The sequence below is a fragment of the Phalacrocorax carbo genome, chromosome 7 (genome assembly GCF_963921805.1).
Source record: "Phalacrocorax carbo chromosome 7, bPhaCar2.1, whole genome shotgun sequence".
Lineage (NCBI taxonomy): Eukaryota > Metazoa > Chordata > Aves > Suliformes > Phalacrocoracidae > Phalacrocorax > Phalacrocorax carbo.
In genome coordinates this window covers 35931255-35949117 of record NC_087519.1, presented here as the reverse complement: position 1 = coordinate 35949117, position 17863 = coordinate 35931255, and the positions used below count along the sequence as shown (strand labels likewise).

Genomic DNA, 17863 nt, shown 5'->3' with positions numbered 1-17863 from the left:
TCTTCTTTAAGAAGTTCTTTCTGCTAGATCCTATCCTTCAGACCTTTGGCACTGAGACGAATGTAACCAGCCCCAGGTCAGTAACTTTCTTACAGCCCTCTCCCCTCTCCCCTCTCCCCTCTCCCCTCTCCCCTCTCCCCTCTCCCCTCTCCCCTCTCCCCTCTCCCCTCTCCCCTCTCCCCTCTCCCCTCTCCCCTCTCCCCTCTCCCCTCTCCCCTCAGCATATAATTTCAGATGGTTCTTATTTAATCACTAAGTTTGGTTCTCAGGCAATAAAAATGCAGCAGCATGTTACAATTAGCAGTGGAGTTCACGTGCTCATGTGCGACTGTATCTGCCTCTAAACCCACAGGAACATAAAGCTAAGCATTGCCAGGCAGGGGCTGAAACTAGGTGCAGCCAAAAAGTTAATATGGGAGGAGATAAAAGGAAATAAGACATGCTTTTTTGCATCAGAAGGAACAGGTAATGGTGGCAAATTCACAGAGTGCTTTGCAGAATGTGGCAGTGAGAACAAAGTCAGAAGCTGGGGGAAGATGGGATGAAATAGGAAATGTTCAGGGCTCAGGGAAATCAGAGCGGGGCGTCAAATACCTGGTAGGTGTCAGTAACTTGAAAGTTTTAGGCAAGAAAAGACGGGTGGGCTGGAGTCAAGGTATTGAGAGGGAACAAACCCTGAAATGGAGCCTTCAATAGCCTCACACCACTTTGATAGTCCTTGGTTCACTTATTGTCTATTTCTTCCAGCCTCTTACAGCAGTTCAATTTGTACAATCCCACCAACAGAAGTGAAGTCTCTGGGGCGAGAACAAAACTTACCACATATATGCTGCTATATTCAATTACAGTGAATGTTAAGTCCCAGATAAACACAATGGAAATTTCTGCCTAAAAGCAGACAGCATGATGAAACCCTTAATTCTTTACACTGCCTTGTTATCGTGTTATCTAAGAGTATTTAATGGCTTGAGCAGGCCCTTTATCAACAGGCTTCTTGTCTGGACATTAACTGCATTTTGCTGGCTTGGCCTGGGCTAAGGGCTAACATTCATCTGTAGGTATCCAACTGAGCAGAAATTCTCAAAGAATGGATCCAAACTGAGCTTTCTATCCCAAACAAACTGACCGCATATAAAAGAGAGTCAGTATATTTGTTTACAATTAGCATTTAACAAATAAGAAGTGTGAACTCAGTCAACCTTGTGGCCCTTATCCAATTCCCATTCAAATTACTGGGACCTTTGTCTTATTTGGGAGAAGAACTGAATCACCGACAGAATGGAGGTAGAGCCCGACCTGTGCTGCATGTAGTTTTATTTAAGCATTTCTGCTTTCTTAAGAAAGCAGCTTTGTGTGTATATTTTTGTCCCTTGCGATGAGGTCAAAGTTATACAATCTGCCCAGTGAAGTCTGAATTGGAGATGTAAAGCCAGAAGGAGAAAGTGCTCTCTGGTCTCAGAGGGAGTGACAACACTTTCATAAAACCTTGTAATCATTGACTTAGTGTTTGCTGTTGCAGCTGTAGGTTTAAAGGTGATGGACAGTATGTAATAAAAAGGAGACACATGTTTATAAAGACACAGCTCCATTTCAAAAGTCTGCTATTTCACATAAGTCAGCCCCTCCATACTGACTTACCATTCTGATCTGCTGCAGTGGTTTTCTCAGCAGAATGGTTCTACTTGTTTCAATGCTCTTTGGCATACAGGTGCTTTGCTCCTGGGCTGCCTCGCCTCCTGCCAGAGAAGCACCAATTGCCTTGCTTTCCCCCACCTGTGATGACACTGCAGTAGAGGAGGCTGCAGACCTGGCTCTTCGCCAGATCAATGCTGACCGAAAAGAGGGCTACATATTCAGTCTCTACCGAATTTTCAGTGTCCGAGAACATCCTCAGGTAAGCTACCTGCTTGTTCTATATCTGTTTCTTCCATGAAGAGCCCTGTGTCTACCACTAGCCCTTAGCAATATGTATTTGAACTAAGAAATATTTCTAAAGGCAAATGTGAAGTTACATTCACAGGACTCCAGAGGCCATGTCAACTTTACGCACAGATGACTAGGAACAGTTTCATCACCACTGTGGGCAATTAGAGAGCAAATCTCAGTCACGATTCTCTGCTGCCTGCCCCTGGAATAGCTCCAGGCATCAGTTCAAATTTGGTATGAAACACCACTACTCTGATTTAATTACACCTTCCTCCCACTGCCTTGAGCAGTTGGAGTGCAAAGGCTATTAAGTCATTGTGCATTTTGCACAAAAGATGTAAACACTAACAGGTGTAAACACATCTAGCTTGGGACCAGGGAATTCCTTCACAGACCTCTAAATGATGACTCATTCTCCAGAAGAAATCTGAAACTGGTTCAGGTGCAAAAATTACTTTGGTAATATCTACGGAATATCACTCTTGTATCCTCAAGTATCTTATTTCTCTTGTGTGCTTAAGTTACTACTATTTTGTGTTACAATAGCTGAATCTAGGGACAACCTGAAATGAGCGCACATGGCCACAACACATAAGGCACTGTAGAAGCATGCTACTATCATTCCCTGCCATGCTTGCTTGCTTCCCACAATCTCACCTGAAAGGCTTTGTTCTGAACCCTTAAAGTAAACCAGGCTCATTGCCAGATGTTTAAAGATTTGTACTGGCAAGGATATGACACTACTTCCTGCTGCTCTCACAAGGACATAGTTTCTGCAGACACGCTGTAGCCTCCAGCAATCTGAGATCTCATGACTAAAGATGCACGCTTTGCTCTGCTTTGCACTGTGTTCTCTATATTGCTTTGCTCAGGTGGCAGGTCTCTGGAGAATTTTTTCCACATGGGTTGCCTCTGAGCTGGCCCAGAACCCACATCACCAGTCATGGAGTTAGATATTTAGCTACCCATCCTGGGGCTACTGACAATAATTAAAGCACTCCTATGACCACCTTAGGGTGCAGCATGGTGGGTGCAGGCATGCTGTAACCCACTTCATTCATCTCTCTGCTTCACCTGTGCCAAGTATATCTCAGCATAGGAGAATTTTGGTCCTTGTTTGTGATTTTGTCTGTCACTTAATGCCCTAGAGACTTAACTTATTGCCTTAGGGCATACTTTGCTCTTTGTTCATTTGGGGATAGAATTTACTTTTATTCTTATTTTTTGCACCTACTATGCTTATCCTGTTGCTTATCCTTAGCCCTTATGCAATAACAAACTAGACAATCTAAGCCCTTTGTCACATTTTTGCTGCTTCTGGGACTGAGTATATAAGAAGCAGTCAGCTATGTCAGGGATGTTCATGGACAGTGACAACCTTATACAACCTTCTATTCCCCTCAGAAAAATAAACTTTTTTTTTAATCCATCAGTGGTCCTTCCTCCCATTTTTTTAACCAATACTCAGGATAAAAACTTTTTCAAAGTTATTTCAACTTCAAATCTTCCCCAAAGCAACCTGTGGTTCAGTTTGGCTGTAATTGAAACTAATGAGCCATCTGCTATTAACTTATATGCAAGTAGGACAGAGACTTTCTTTCATACAAGATACTCATGATTAACTTCACTGACAGGCACTTAACCAAAATTACAAAACATGCAAAAATATTTCATTTCTTTCCCTTGCACCAGGTCACCCTGCCACAAAGGCGTTGCTGCACTCCTGCCACATCTCTTCCGGCTCCCAGGCTCCCTAGCATGCATTGCATTGTGGCAGTCCTAGCATCAGCAGGGCTGAGGAAGGGACCTCTTTGGCCATGCAGAAAAGATAGAAGTTTTTATTCAATACTATGCAGATATCAAAAGGCCCTTGCATAACGGTCTCTTAATGAAAATTAAAATAAGGATGATGAAAGCTTCAGAGATCTGCTGAGCTCTGAATAAACCCCAAATTATCTTTTCCCCAGTGGAGGATGATACACACAGAAAGATGTATAGATTTTATAATAACTCATCAGTGTATTAGAGCTGATATTATACAAGAGAGCTACAGGCAACAGGAAATACAGTTCAGTCCACCCTGGTTGCATTTAGTATTTCCAAGATCACCAAGCTTTGCAATCACTCTTCATGATTCAGCTGAGTAAATCCATCTAACAAAACACATTTGATTAAAAGAACATTTCTTTAAAGAGATATCTGTGTGCTTTTGCCTCCAGAATGCCTGAACAACCAACTTGAAAGCTCAAGTCACCAGTCCCAACTCTGGGACTCTGAAAGACACATGTTTTCCTTAGCTATTACTGCTTCATGCAGGATAGTCTTAGTAATGTTTTTTTTCTTATAGAGGATATATTTGAAGTTACAGGCTTGTACCAAATCCTACTCTACTCCAGAAACCACATTTTCAGCAAATGGCAATTATTCTTTGACCAGTCTTAATTTCTGTTTACTGATTTATTAGCTACCATACTAAGGAGACATATCATCATTGTATTTAGGTACCTTGTACGTAAACAGAAAATTAGTTCCCTCCACAGAAGGATCTATGCAGCCAGGTGTGGAGAAAATGCCATGCCACTGTACACAGTCCTGCTGCACCCCATCTTCAGTCTTTGCCAAAACAGCTTCTGATCTTTTCATGACCTTCAAAACAACACTTCTAATTAAACAGGATTAGTGTAGGCAAACCTGAGAGGTCAGTGCCAGGCATTACCAGATTACTTCATAGAACACTTAGGGGAAAAAAGAGGGTATGAAAATACAAAAAAAAAAAAGGTATAAAGCATGGTAAGTTGCATATGTAAGAATATCACTTAGAGACAAAGCTAACAAAACAATTTACTTATTCTTTACATTTATTTTCTATTTATTTTGCTCTTTTACATTTAAAGGGTTTATTATTACATTTACAAGTATATTTGGTAAAGCTCACATAAACTCACCATCCCAGTCTTTTTCCAGAGATCCCTATACTATGTGACCAGAATAGTTTGTATCACTCAGTCTCTTCAGAACTCAAGAAGAGATACTTCTTAGTGTTTTCCCAAGCAGTATAAAACAAAGAAAAAAAAAAAAAAAACAGCAGTCTAGCTGGCTTTAGACTTGACTTTAGACTCAAGCCTTTAGATGCCCTGTTGACTGGTCTTTAGTTGCTGTTAAACAGAAGTCAAAACTAAAGGCAAAATTGTACAGATACTGGCCCCAGACTTCTACAAGACCTTTTTTTACTTTGGTTGGTACTAGAATAAGAAGAATAAAACTGATTTTAGATGACCATTCTTTAATTAAAGCTGGCTAGACACATGACCAAGCCTGTTCTAACAGGGCCTCGAATCTCACCATATTTGCTACCATTGAGAATTTGTCCCACAGAATGTTCAATTTCAGGATATCTGTGTGTCCCACCTGTGTGTTTTGTGTTTCTCCATCATTTCCTTTTATGTTTCCCTACTTTGTTATGAACAAAACAGGGATACTATACTTTCTTTTTTTGTTTTCAGGAGATGACTGGTTCTGTCTTCTATCTCATCTTGGATGTAGTAGATACTGAATGCCATGTACTCAGCAAAAAGTTGTGGAAGAACTGTACGGCCAGACCTGCTCATAGAACTGTAAGGATTTTATCTTCTTATTTAGTCTCGGGGACAGCAAATCCCTACACATGCATTTTTAGTAAGCAGCAGAGTTTAGAAGAAATCAAAATGCATTTTTTAAGGTCCTCAGCTTTCCTCTGTGCTTTCTAATCAGTTTATAGACTTGTAAGATTTATTTTAAAAAATGAAGTTGAAAAGATGGTTTCTGACCAGACCTAATAAGCAGACATAACTAAATAGCCATGCTAGGACACTATTTAGAACAAATGGTTTACTTTTTATAGCAAGCCTATAAGAGTTTATTTTAAAGACAGGCTGTCAAGAAAGGAATAAAAGAAACTTACTTTTATATAACATGCGATTTTTGGTTTAGTTTAATTACACTTTTATTCTGACAACTTTGTAAAAATTGTACTGAAAGAGAAACAAGAAAGCTCAGTAAGATAAGCTGCAAAGACAGAAAGTCTGTTGCTACAGGTGACCAAAACAATCCTGAATAAGTAAAAAAAAAACCTTATAAAATGAAGAATGACAAGAAAGAAGCTTCACATGTGGGACAAAAAAAAAAAAAAAAGAAGTTATGATTAAATTGTCCTGGGCTGCTTCTTAGGTCAATCAGTTTTCATTTTTAAATTAAAAACTGGAAAAAAAAAATTTAAAATTCTGCTTACAGTGCTTTCAGCAAGAAAAGGGTGCAAAGAATATATGGTTGGTGTGGTTTCTATGAAGTCAAGAAATGTATAGTCCTAGAGGCCCTGGTCATACATGTGACAATATTTAAGAAGCACTCAGAGAACATACATACAGCTTCTAAAAATAAAGGCACAATGAACATTAATAGGCCAGTATTCTTTTCCTGCCATAAAGTCAGAGTTTCTTTGTGTGCAAGGGTGATCTTACTGTGCCACAAAACTGATTTAGGGTCTTTCCTACCACTCTCCTTCCTTACTATGGATATAGGAAAAAGTGGGAACCTGGAAGACAGGTGACTGGATCCAGACAGGTTTAAGCTCTCTGTGTTCTAGACATAGACCCAGCTCCCGGCACGGGGCCCTGGCCAGGAAAAGCACTCTGTGACACCTGGGCACTTCTTAGCTGCCAGAAGGGTGGCCTTGTGTAGGCCATCCTGCGGACAAGCACTGCACCTGCAGAGCTCAGACATACACCAGGGGAAGATCTGGCCTTTTATTTTTAATGGAGTTACTTAGAAATGTGCTTCATTGCCATTTGAGTATTAACACAGCTTTGTTCTTGAAAATAATTTAATGACTGCAAAAGAAAATGAACTACTCACTGACTAGGTACTAGATGATAGGTGCAAAGGGTGCAATATTAATTGTTTCTAAATGTTTATATTGTTTTAGGTTTATGGTCAATGCAAAGCAGTTATCTACATTAATAAGGCAAGCCATATTGCTCATCTGAGTACTTATGAGTGCATTTTACAACCGGGTATGTCTTTATTTAACACCCTCACTTTAAAAGAGGACTGGAAAAACACTCTTTGCTATATAGGTTTACTTTAAATTTTAATTGTAATTATGGCACCACAGAATCTCCATTAGCTTTCAGCTGCCCTAATTTTCTGAAGTCAGTGATCATAAATTCAGTGTGGTCCTGCAGGTCAAAGCAGTGCAGTAATAACTGTTTTTGTCTTTGGGAAACCCAGCAGAGCCTCTATACGGGCTTTTACCCTCTGGTCCAAAAAGCATTTTTATGGGTTTGTGAAAGGCAAGTAAAAACTGCAAGCCCGCTGTCAGTAGGTTGAGCTTTTTTCTGCAGTGTCTCTGCCTCTACTGCAGCATTTTTATGGGTTTACAAAATGATAAAGATTCAAAATCCTTGAGTGAATCAGACCACATATTGTTACTCCAGAGGACTGGAGGGCAGGTGGGTGGGGTTGGAGGCATAGATGCATTTACAGTGAGCTACACTATCAACATGCTCTTTGGTTATGCTTTCTCTAATGACGTTGTTTTCTTTGAATAAAAAGTTCCACGCAGATATATTCAGACAGCATGTCCTGACTGCCCAGTTGATGACTGTCCAACTGAGCCCAGTTATTTGGAGGCTGCTGTTAAAAGCCTTGCCAAGTTCAATGAAGAGAGTGAACAAACTCATTATTTCTCTGTCCTCAATGTCACAAGAGCTTCAATGCAGGTAAGCCAAGGCTCATCTGACTTGCTTTAGCTCTCAGGAAATACAGATCCAGCTGTTATACTTTATATGATTTGTTATGTCTTACAGATTGTTTAGAATTTGTATCCATATAGCACAAAGAATAATTCTATGCAGAGTACTCCTGGGAGATGAGGATCTGCATTGATCCAAGACTTTGATGCCATTTATTCCAAAAAGAAGGGCTTTATGCAAAACTCAAGATACAGATTTGCATTCCAAAGTTTAGGAAAGCTTCACTGTTATCTCTTTCTTCTACCACCACCATGAATTAGTGACTGCCTAACAGAAAGTATTAATAAACCACAGTCATCCCTTCCAACACATACCTGTAATTCACTGAATTACTTCAAACATGGTTTAAAACTAATTTTAGACTAACAGAGAGTTAATGATCTCCTGGCTAAATCCTGCTTGTTTACCACAGTAATATCCAGTCTCCCTAAAATTTGTTATGTATAGATAACAAGGTAGTTTTCACTCTTTGTCTCAAACTGTTAGGTATTACTACAGTACAGTATTTACTTGCTCCCATTGTCCAACCCTGAGGTACTTGCATTTCAGAAATAGAAAAAGTGATCCTGTTCATTAAAGCAGCCAGAAATTATCAACAAGGCACTGAAGAGGGCCTTTGGGTATGTAGTTTTATGTGAATGCTATCTTATTAAAGAAAACAAACTCATTTCAACTACAGCTGATCCATGAGTTACTAGGACTGTGCATATATAAGAAGTAAAATATAACCAGGCAATAAAGCAGCACTGGCAAAAAGAATCATTCTCCTGTGCTACAACTAACAGTAATACCCCAAGTATAACCTCTTCCTTACACTCTTAGCAGAGGCTTTACAATTATTTCAAGGTCTGTAGGATTCTTCCTTCTTCCTGACACATGTACAAGTTCTAATTGTCACTGGTCTGTCATTAACAGTGGGTCGTAGGTCCTGCATATTTTGTAGAGTTTTTAATTCAAGAGACATCCTGCTCCAAAGATGATGCAATTGCTGACATCTCCAAGTGCAAGCCACTTTCATCAGAACTAGGTGTAAGTACTTTTCCTTGTATAAACATCTATTTTTCAGATATTATGATTCCTCAGTGAATACTTAGCCTGTTCCTTTGGTTCTCTGCAGACAAGAATCAAAGCCCACAGGCGTGTTTTTATGGGTTGTAGCTCCATACTGTCTTGCAACTGTACAAACTGCTTTAGAATAGAAAAAACATTTCAGTAAAAGTTCTGAATTCTTACCTAGAAGAACATGAACAAAGAAAACAGGAAAAAATGCCATTCAGAAAAAGGCGGGATAGCCATCGCCTTACAAAACCGAATCATTCTTAAGGATTTATTCCAAGTAAACAGACAGACAATAAACCACAAACAATGCATAAAGAGAATATTCATACCATAATCAGGTCAGTGAAGGAAAACTTTTAGGAACTAAGGAAAAAATTATAAAAGAAACTGAAAGACTAAACAGACGTGTTGCCAAGAGATAACATTTCAAGCCCCATCTTAACTGAGATCCAAGCCATGTTACCTACAGCCCAGTAAAAACACAACTATTAGAAACTATGAAAAAAATGTTGTTTCTTTCGCTAGTATGGTATAAAATTGTTTTTGCCTGAACAATGTTATTATGTTAAATTACACAACTTGCCTGCATGGGGATATTCTGCTGCAGCAGAACTTAAGTGTGCTGTTGTTGTTGGGCCTTAAGTGGCCAGCTTATTTTTACTATTGTGTTAGCTAACCCTCCTTTGCAAACATAAAGCCTTTTTCAATATGCTGCCTGCCTCTGTAAGCTTGCCAAGCCCAAAATAAAAGTTCGCCCAAGCTGCTTGTCCCTACAAATACATATAGAATCTATAACTATTCAGCCTTTCATAAACACTTATTTTACAAGATAGGAACTAAGTATCAGTGCTACAATGTGAAAAAAATGCTTGCATTTTTTTTCTTCCAGCAAATAGGTTTCTGCAAAGGCTCTGTAACAAACAGTCATTTGGAATATCAAGAGTTTGTCAAAATATCCTGTGACATCTACAGTCTGCAGGTATTTCTTATTCTGAACTTAATATTGCAATATAACTCTGTTACAAAACAAGAACTGAACTCTTGAAAGCCCATTAATTTTTAAGTTTTCTTATTCACAAAGATACGGGCTTCAAGAAAGTGGTAAGGCCAAATCGGGCAGAAATCTCTCTTGAGATAAACTGTTGCTAGGTGGATAAAAAAGCAATAGAATAAGTATAGAGTCAATCCTACAGAATGTGTTCATAATGCTCTACAAAGAAATTGTAAATAGCAAAGGGAATTCAAAGGGCAATAACTGTATAGTTACCCAAGTTTCATGAACCTATCTCCACTGGCATAAGAAGTAGTTCCATCTATCTATCCTTCAAGCTTCTGTTCTGCAGCTTGTCTTTGCAGACTGGAATTGTAGCAGATCCTTAGTGTGAAGGGTGACATTCTCCATATCTGAAAGAGTTTGTAATAGCTTCAATATAGGTATTGCTTATTGCCTGTTATTTAGGATCCTGCCACTGAAGAGGGGAAACAGCAAGCTAATGAGACACCTGGAAAATCCAGCCAGAATCAACAACAAACTTCCCCTTCAGAAACCAATCCTTTCTCCCCACACCTAGAAAGAACAGTGGGCTGTGTTAAAATTCTACCGCCTTCAACTGAGAACATCTCCTTCCAAAACCTAACAAAAAGTCAAAATGAGCATAAAGATGGAAAGCCAGTTCCACCCGAGGCTGTAGGACCTATGTCCTGTCTTGATGGAAGAAAGACTGAAGTAGGCAAACCAGATTTGACCAAACCAGTCACTGGACCAGTTATTCTTCCTTTTCCTGAAGAACTTTCTCTATCAGACTCGTGCCCAGGAGAAGCAAAGGAGAAAAATTTCATCCTCCAGCCTTTGCTGCCTAAAAAGCTTACCAAAGCCTAGCCAGCATCCAATCATCTCAACTACCTGCAACAAAATAATGCCCACAATGGCAACCTGGTCTTTCAATTTCTGTAACATCTTTAAATAAATAAATTGCTCATTACAGTCTTCATCTTTGGAGGTCTCAGTTTTCAGAAAGCACAAGAACAGATTAGAAAAAGAAATTTAACTGGGGCATTTTCCAACAAAAGAATTTGGCTTTTAATTCTCAAATTCCTCCCATCAGTAAAAGCATGAAGGAAAGGTAACTGTGGAGGGTAAAAGAACTTGCAGGGCTGAGACAGCCCGAAGGTATCAGAAAAAAATATCCTCAGTAGCAGAAGTCTGTCAGGGCACAGTGTGGGCTTGCTGCTCCTCAAGGGATGGTGAGACAGAGGCAAGCATGATAACCAGGCTGGCAAGGCAGGGACCTGTCCCATGGCACCTGAGTGAGGTAAGGGCAGACCCAGGGGCAGTAGTCAGGTTGTAGGAAGAGGCCAGATCACCACCCAAGGTCGCAGGTGATGAGGCAGGTCCGAGGTCAAGCCAGGAACATGAGTTAGCAAGTAGGGTCAGGATCAGGTCTTGTTACCGTACCCAGAGTAAGACAGAGCCCAGTGGTCTCCAAGCAAGTCCATAGTGACGAGGCATGTCTGAGGTCAGGCTAGGAAGACAGGCTGCAGGTCTGAGTCTGGGCCTGGATCAACAGAGTCCATGGCCAGGCACAGGCACAGCTACGACGCGGCAGGGGCTGTAGCTCAGGCAGGGGCCAAAATGCTGTGGACCCAAGGGGAGCGGGGGCAGCCCCAGATGTGCTGTTGCTGAGCTGGCCCCAAGCTCCAGCAGCAAAGCCTCCAGGAGAGGGGATGCTCTCAGGGGCCTTATGGAGTCATGCCTGGTGTAACTGTGTATAAATTGGGAAGGGACTTCGACACTGTTTAGCTCTAAAAGCTAGTAGGTTTTTATTATTTTATGGGTTAACTTCTTCATTATAATGTGATGAGCTTAGTCTATTTTTTTATTTCCCATGGAAGAGCACAAGAAAGATTATATTTTCCTAATGCTTTATCCCCTCACTTAAAGAAAGTGGAAAAGGCTACCCATGTGTGAAACCTCTGCACATAAGTCTGGCTGGTGGAGAACCAAGCCCAAGCTATTCAGATTCTTATGCTTTACTGACCCTGCTGTGCAGGAAAAATGATGATTTACAAAATCAGCCTAATTCTTTCTTGAGATAGGTCATATTAACTGCCTTGTAATAAAAACCACAGGGACACTCTACAGCCTGTAGCTAAGAAAAATCAATTGCACTAAAACCAGACATAGCAACTATACAGCCAATAACAAATATAAATAAATGAGAAGACAAGAAGAAGAAAAAGAGTGAACATCGGAAAAAAATGCCATTTGTGGCCAGGAGTACACTGATACTTGAAATAATTATGGGGCTCATATGAGGCCACAGAGCCTTTCTCTAGTTGCCACCAGATCTGTAAAATTATTTGTTCAAAACAAGATCAATTAAATATTATTGTTTCTGAAGCTTTTTTGCTGCTGAATCATCCCTAGAGATGCTGGATAATTTCTCCATTCAAAGAGCCTTTCAACAAAAAATTATGGTTTCTTAAAATATTGTGGCACTACACAATTTGATTAAAATGTATTCTTTTATTATTATAAAAATATATAAATAAAAGTATTTTATTTTATGTGGAGACAAAATAATATTGAAATATATGGAGTTATGTTCACAACAAAGATATTTGGTTTTTTTTCAGTTTGCAAAACTCTTAAAAACATAAATTTTATATAAAAGAGTGATTTAATTGCTTCAAAGATTAAAATAAGCCAAAAAGTGATGCATGAAACACATCAGCTGAGCCAAAAATAACTCTATTTCAATTCCACATCATGAGAAATTGCAACATATTTTGGTTTCATTAATTTCAGAGTAGAAAACAATTAAAAATCAGGTAGTTCTCAATAAATCATAAAATTCAAATTCTATCTAGTTGTTATCACAGTATGAGCTCTAGGCTGTGTCAGCACTTCCCTTTTTATCAAGTCATCAAATTACAGCATCTTGTTTTTCCCTCAGGAAGTTTCATCTTTGCCAGCTCGGGTTTCCCTAACACGACCAGTGTGTCCTACCCCCTGCACAGGAACTGCTAGTTTGCCACATGCCAAAATAGGGGATACCAGGTGTTACTCCCTGCCCTCACACAGAGCACCACTGCCTTTAGTGAGTCAGAGGACAAGAGCATTGAGGCAACAGCCTGTCACACTTCAGTGATTTTCAGAACACTTTTTTTGCCCCCTCTTTTCAGTTATTCACCATACTTGTCACTTCTGCCGCTTTGAACGGCAGTCTATTTTATTAACTGTTTGTATGTTGATCCTAATCTCACAGTGGCTTCATCAGTTTAATGACACCACTGAGATTGATATCAACATATGTAACTGGATTCTTCCCCAAAAGGAGTACTGGGGAAGAAATCAGCCCCATTAACTGCTAGCCACAGCCAAGAATACCCCATTTCAGTTAGTTCTCTTTCTTGACTACAGCTGCTTACAATAGTAAATTGAACAGCTGCAAGTGAAGATAAATGAAGTGGAACTGGTGTGAACAAAAAGAGGGGGAGTCAAAGAGAAGATCTGAAAGTTTGGATCTACAGTTTTGAGCATTCAGTTTGGATATTGTTTAGCCTGTTCTGCAGGCAAGGCTCAGAAAGGACACGTGAATCAATACTTTCCCTAGCTTGGATCTGAGGCTTGGGTTCAAAGACTTATAGTGATTTAAAAATAAATACCAGAAGAGATGTTTTTTCTAAGCAGTAACTGTATCTACAGTGCAGATCAGCAAGCATCAGTGGTCAGTGCAGATTCATGGGCGTTTCCTTTATTTGCCGTGGCCACTCCAGCACAGCGATTCCTGTACCCAGCTTTCAGTGCCACCTAGGCCACCACTAATGTTTGCCATAACTGAGGTGTGGTACTAATGTCCAAGACTAATTTCTTGAACTGCAAGTAGGAGACTGAAGATGTATAGTTTCTGTGTTACCTTTGTCCTCAGAACATACCTGGATACTGCTGCACTCCCAGATGGCATTGATATGATTAACAGCTGATAACATTTAATCATCACTACTTAAAATCCTGCTGCTGATTCAGCAGATTTATGCCAATCTCTGAGTGGGCTGTGGCCTTCTCCCTCCCACATGCCCACATAAACAGATAAGGGCACAGGATGCAATGCATCTGGTCTCCACACATTTACTCTATGTGACAGCATGATCAGACAGGATGGCAGCAAATTCTCTAAAAAACATGCCCAGGTAGTGCCGAACCTCTACATTCTGGTCTCTCATCTTCTAGCCAAACTGAGCAAAACAGCTGGCAGTAACACACCCTATGTACCTTCAGTCACATCCCAAACACTCTCTTCTCTTCTGTCATGGTTTAACCCCAGATGGCAACTAAGCCACACACAGCGACTTGCTCCCCCCCTGGTGGGATGGGGGAGAGAATTGGAAGAGAAAAAGTGAGAAAACTTGGGGGTTGAGATAAAGACAGTTTAATAAATAAAGCAAAAGCCATGTGCACAAGCAAAGCAAAATAAGGCATTCATTCACTGCTTCCCATCAGCAGGCAGGTGTTCAACCACCCCCAGAAAAGCAGGGCTCCATCACGTGTAAGGGTTACTTGGGAAGACAAACGTCACCACTCTGAATGTCCCCCCTTCCTTCTTCTTCCCCCAGCTCTATATGCTGAGCATGATGTTATATGGTGTGGAATATCCCTCTGGTCAGTTGGGGTCAGCTGTCCAAGCCATGTCCCCTCCCACCTCCTTGTGCACCCCCAGCCCACTCACTGGTGGGGTGAGAGGCAGAAAAGGCCTTGACTCTGTCAGCACTGCTCAGCAGTTATGAAAACATCCCTGTGTTATCAACACCGTTTTCAGCACAAACCCAAGACATAGCCCCATACTAGCTACTGTGAAGAAAACTAACCATCCCAGCCAAAATCAGCACATCCTCCCAGGACTGTGAATTGTTAAGTCCTGCTTCTCTTTGTCCAGCAGAAAACAGGCCAGTCACTGGAGATGAGAAGTGGTTGGATTTTGGCAGACAACTCCCAATTCACTGTTCAATTTTGATTCACAGTTTTTCAACACTTACTGATCTTATGATATCATCCATTATTAACTTGTTATCTGGGCAATGTCCAGATAAAATCTGGTCCGAAGTTTACTTGAACAAACATTACAGTTTCATATGGATAATATTTTTTATTCAGGCACAGATAAGCTATGGGCAGTGACCTCCAGGACTGTTAACATTTTTGCCAGATATCATCAAGCCTTTAACTCTCAATATAGGTGAGGCATCACAAATGCAAAAAAAAGGGGCCGTAACATTCAAAGGATACAGAATAAGATATGCTGGCTTATTTATGCATACACTGGCTATGCATTTGTTTAGATTTTTCAGCTCCCTTCTACACTCAGCCTTGGCCAAACAAAAAGATTTTAAAAAGCAAGGCACAGACATCAAAGTTCTCAAAATAGGTTTAAAAATCAAGGTTTTTATAAAATAAGTTAATTATAAATTCTATCTGACTTCAGAACCTGCCCATTGCACACACTTCACGGTTAAACATTTTCTTCTGCATCTCTGAGATTATACATGTTAAGCAGCTGTATTCAAAATATATTATTTTGATTTCAAAGGCAGATTTTAAAGACCTCTCACTAGACACAAGCATAAATACTATTCAGTCATAAGAGTTGCCAATACTTCCCTTATGTTAACCTACTACAGATTATAAGAACGAGTTAAAGCTTAAATTTTAAGAACAGTATAATGCAACAAGCCTTATGTCCTGGTTTCAGCTGGGATAGAGTTAATTTTCTTCCTGGTAGCTGGGACAGGGCTGTGTTTTCGATTTAGTATGAGAATAATGTTAATAACACACAGATGTTTTAGTTGTTGCTAAGTAGAGCTTACACTAGTCAAGGACTTTTTCAGCTTCCCGTGCTCTGCCGGGTGCACAAGAAGCTGGGAGGGGGCACAGATGGGACAGCTGACCCCAACTGACCACAGGGATGTCCCATACCGTATGATGTCATGCTCAGCATACAGAGCTGGGGAAGAATTTGGACAGGGGGGCAGTGATCGCTGCTCAGGGACTTGCTGGGCACAGGTTGGCAGGTGGTGAGCGGTTGCATCACCTGTTTTTCCTGGGTTTTGTTTCTTTCTCACTCTTTTGCATTGTTTTCCTTTTCATTACTATTATTGTTATTATTGTCATTATTATTTAATTATTAAACTGTTCTTATCTCAACCCTCGAGTTTTCTTACTTTTGCCCTTCCGATTCTCTCCCCCATCCCACCAGCGAGCAGCTGTGTGGTGCTTAGTTGCTGACTGGGGCTAAACACACCCCACCTTTCCCCCCAGCCTCTCAAGCCCCTCATCAGATAGGTTGGTCTTGCAACAGATCATTAAGGTCATCAACTTACAATTAGATTGTGGGGTTTTTTTTCTAGAAAGCAATTTGTAGCCAAAGACACTGAGGACAAGACAAGGAATAGTGACACCCTTTTTTATTCCCTGTGTTAGCTCTTGAGGCCTCCTAAGCAGTGAGATTTTTGTAACTACATTGTCAACCTTCTCACTTGACAGTTGGTCTCCTGCAAATAGCTTTTGAACTTAAGGTCTTTTTGAATAAAGTTTGATAGACAAGGTGATGGAGCTTCTAAAAGCTTGAATAAAACCTGGTGACTGGTAAGGAAAAATAATCTGCAGGCAGGGAGGGGAAGCTGTAGCTGCAGCTGCTGCTTTGAAGACCCTAACTGAAGAAAATTTGTATAACATTGCATTTGCATCAGAGGGCAACCTTTTCAGATAAAAATGAGACGTAAACGAAGACATGATGCATTTACATATTTTACATCATACTTGGGGGCATTTCTGTTAAATGTGAAGCTACCTCAAAAACTGCAAAAATGTTTTTTCTGCATCAATATATAAAATCAGGCCACCCTGGTCTGAAGCTATCAGGCATCACAGACTAAAAAAAAGTAAACAGAGGCTAGCAAAGAAGTCTTCTATAAGCAACTGGAGCCACATGTGGTTTTGTTAGCTGTACTCTTGCTTAGGAGCAGAAACAACAGCAGCTGCAAAGCAGCATAGGCTACAAGATGGATAAGGTCTTACCACCTGCATAATTGACTGAGCTGTGTGATTTGATAATCCCAGCCTGTGAGTGAAGCACTGCTGCAGAAGGTAGAGAACAGTCAGCTAGCGTAGCAGTTTTCCTTCTAATAAATCAGAGAGACTTTTAAATAGTTATGGCTACACTTTAGGAAAGAAGTAATTGGTTATTGAATATTACCTCCTTTATTTGTCAGCCCTTTTCCTTTTCCCCCTAGAATAAAGTATTATTAAGCATTTGATACCCTGTTTTTCAAGTGGGGAAGATAAGCTGCTTCTTGGTGTGTTCTCCCAGATTTTTGGAGAGAGGTTTAGGGTGAATGTTTATTACTAACTCCTTAAACTTTGAATGTGGATCACCTCTTACTGTTGCAAGTCAAGCCTTGGTAAAAGTCATAGAGATAAATAAGCTTTTGATAAGCTACTCAAAAGAAATGCCATGTTTGGATAAATATTCCTTTTCCTGCCAGCATTCTGTTTATAGGAATAGCTTCATTAAAACAACACACAAAACTTACAAGCAATAAATATAAAACCAAAATGAGTATTAAAACAGATATCACTCTGGAAGAGAAATTATAAAAATACATTATACTGACTCAAGTACAACCAGTATTTAATTAACTGCTCGGATTGTGCTTGGAGTGCTTGTCCATGCTGCACTTTAATAACAGTCCAATCTTTCTTCTCCAAAGAAATCAAGGACAAAACTCTCTACAGTGGGAACAGAATCTTACTTTTACTTCTGAAGTCAATTTTGCAGGGATTGTACATTTTCTACTGTTTATTCATAGTGTTTCGGTTTCATACATAAAAAATACATAAGCCACTGTCAAGAAAATGATCGGTGTCACAATGAACAGCACAGAACAAAAGCAGATAAAAAGAACAAACAAGCTGCAAACAATAGATGACTTAGGGAATTATGTTATAAACTACCTAATCTGCTGCGTTTCTTCAATGTGACTGCCCATTTGAAAAATTAAACGGTATTGTAAGTAATGAATGGGGGTGTGAT

At 40.0% G+C, this 17863-nt stretch overlaps 2 protein-coding genes across 4 annotated transcripts in view; one reads left to right on the top strand and one right to left on the bottom strand.

Annotated features, from left to right (window-relative positions):
* The window catches only part of RHBDD1 (rhomboid domain containing 1), a 207007-nt gene that overhangs the window by 80311 nt on the left and 108833 nt on the right, over window positions 1-17863 (bottom strand). The gene's annotated exons all lie outside the window — the stretch shown is intronic.
* Window positions 1564-10761, top strand: LOC104040343 (fetuin-B). The gene is made up of 7 exons (XM_009508477.2): window positions 1564-1894; window positions 5430-5540; window positions 6887-6974; window positions 7516-7682; window positions 8631-8744; window positions 9664-9753; window positions 10234-10761. Exons 1-7 carry the CDS (start codon window positions 1673-1675, stop codon window positions 10651-10653), a joined length of 1212 nt encoding a protein of 403 aa, XP_009506772.2. The 5' UTR covers window positions 1564-1672; the 3' UTR covers window positions 10654-10761.